The 1,454-nt window shown below is 52.8% G+C and overlaps 1 protein-coding gene across 1 annotated transcript in view; it reads right to left on the reverse strand.

The window, feature by feature from the left end:
* Positions 1-1,034: 1,034 nt before the first annotated feature.
* The window catches only part of MONBRDRAFT_10368 (uncharacterized protein), a gene marked incomplete at both ends in the record, with an annotated part of 1,434 nt that continues 1,014 nt past the window's right edge, over positions 1,035-1,454 (reverse strand). The window contains one exon of the mRNA XM_001748175.1: positions 1,035-1,403. Coding sequence (XP_001748227.1) covers positions 1,035-1,403 — 369 coding nt within the window. The remainder of the gene's footprint in view (positions 1,404-1,454) is intronic.

Genomic DNA, 1,454 nt, shown 5'->3' on the forward strand with positions numbered 1-1,454 from the left:
CATGGTGACTGTACGAATACTTGATTGTAGTCACGCCATGTCTTTATTCTTGTCGGCGGTGGTACGGTACAGTGCGGTACTCCTGTGAGTGAGGCAATGTCAGGCTCCAGCACGTCTGGAGGCCGTCTTTGGGTTGCGAGGAAGCGCGTAGGTTTGAGGAAGCGTTTTGAGAGAGGTTTGAGAGACGTCCGTCGGGACGGAACGAAAGCTTTGGTGGTGTCTTGAGGTCAATTGAACCAGCTGCGGTCGGCAAGCATTCACAGTGACCAGACCAGGTGCACCGTTAGAATAGCTGTAGAGTCGCTCAATCCCGAGGATAGGGAAAGTCACAAGAGAGCAGAGCACACAGGAGAGCAAGGGGAAGACAGAATGGCAGGGGGCTTGACGTACCTGCGGTCGGCAAGCATTCACAGTGACCAGACCAGGTGCACCGTTAGAATAGCTGTAGAGTCGCTCAATCCCGAGGATAGGGAAAGTGCAACTCGTGCCCGACCGCAGGTGACACAACAAAGGGAAACAACAGTAGTCACAAGCTTATTGCCCCAGGGCAGCTGCCCAGGCATCGTGGGCACCGCGTCACCCGCGGTGTTTACTCATGTGACTGCCACGAGGAGGATCAAGCCCAGGGGGTCCAAATGTAGGTGTCAATGTGTGAGGTCGTCGCAGCTATGGAATACCAATAGGAAGACCCATAGCGACCGATGCTGAGTGTGTGCGAAAGCAGTGGGAGTGTTCAAATGCGTGGAAGCACGGATTTGACGCTAACAGGCAAGCAGCGTGGCCATTGGGGTTATTGTTGCCATGCTCCTTTTCTTTCCGAACAAAGTGTGCTACTGTAGTTTGCGTGCTTGTATGGTTGTTGGATGTACCATGCTACTGTAGACGGGATTGCGAACGCGTGTACGCTCGCTAAAAGAGAAACGACAAAACTGAACAGGGTGTGTCAGGCCTTCTTGTCAACACATCATGCACGCCGTAAATTGAATTTGATGCACCAACCCGGAAACGCAAATAGAAACAGACGAGACACCGGCTCAATTAATGTGCCAGTGCTTGCGCAATAGGCTCTTGTCTATATAGCGGGCTAAATCCCGCATGCTGGGCAGATACATCTCCACCAGCAGTTGATACACGTCGTCACCCAGGCTCTCATACGGCTTGCTGTCCGTCTTGCTCTTTACAGCTTGTAGCGAGACGTAACCACGGGCGTTGATTCGCGTCAACGGTGAATAATCAAAGAAAGGAAGCCCCAGCCATGTCTGAATATCATTGATGTGAGAGACCATATCCTTGGACATGGCCTCGTACAGGTTGAGGTGGATCTGATCGCGAGGATAATACTGCGTGATGACATCGAGCTGCTCAGCATAGAAGCCGCGCTCCAAGATGGCAAACGCCATGCTCTCGTTGTGCGAGATACGTGTGCCACGCGTCCCGTCCAGACGTGTCAGCAG

This window comes from Monosiga brevicollis, genomic scaffold (assembly GCF_000002865.3).
Source record: "Monosiga brevicollis MX1 MONBRscaffold_21 genomic scaffold, whole genome shotgun sequence".
Classification (NCBI taxonomy): Eukaryota; class Choanoflagellata; order Craspedida; family Salpingoecidae; genus Monosiga; species Monosiga brevicollis.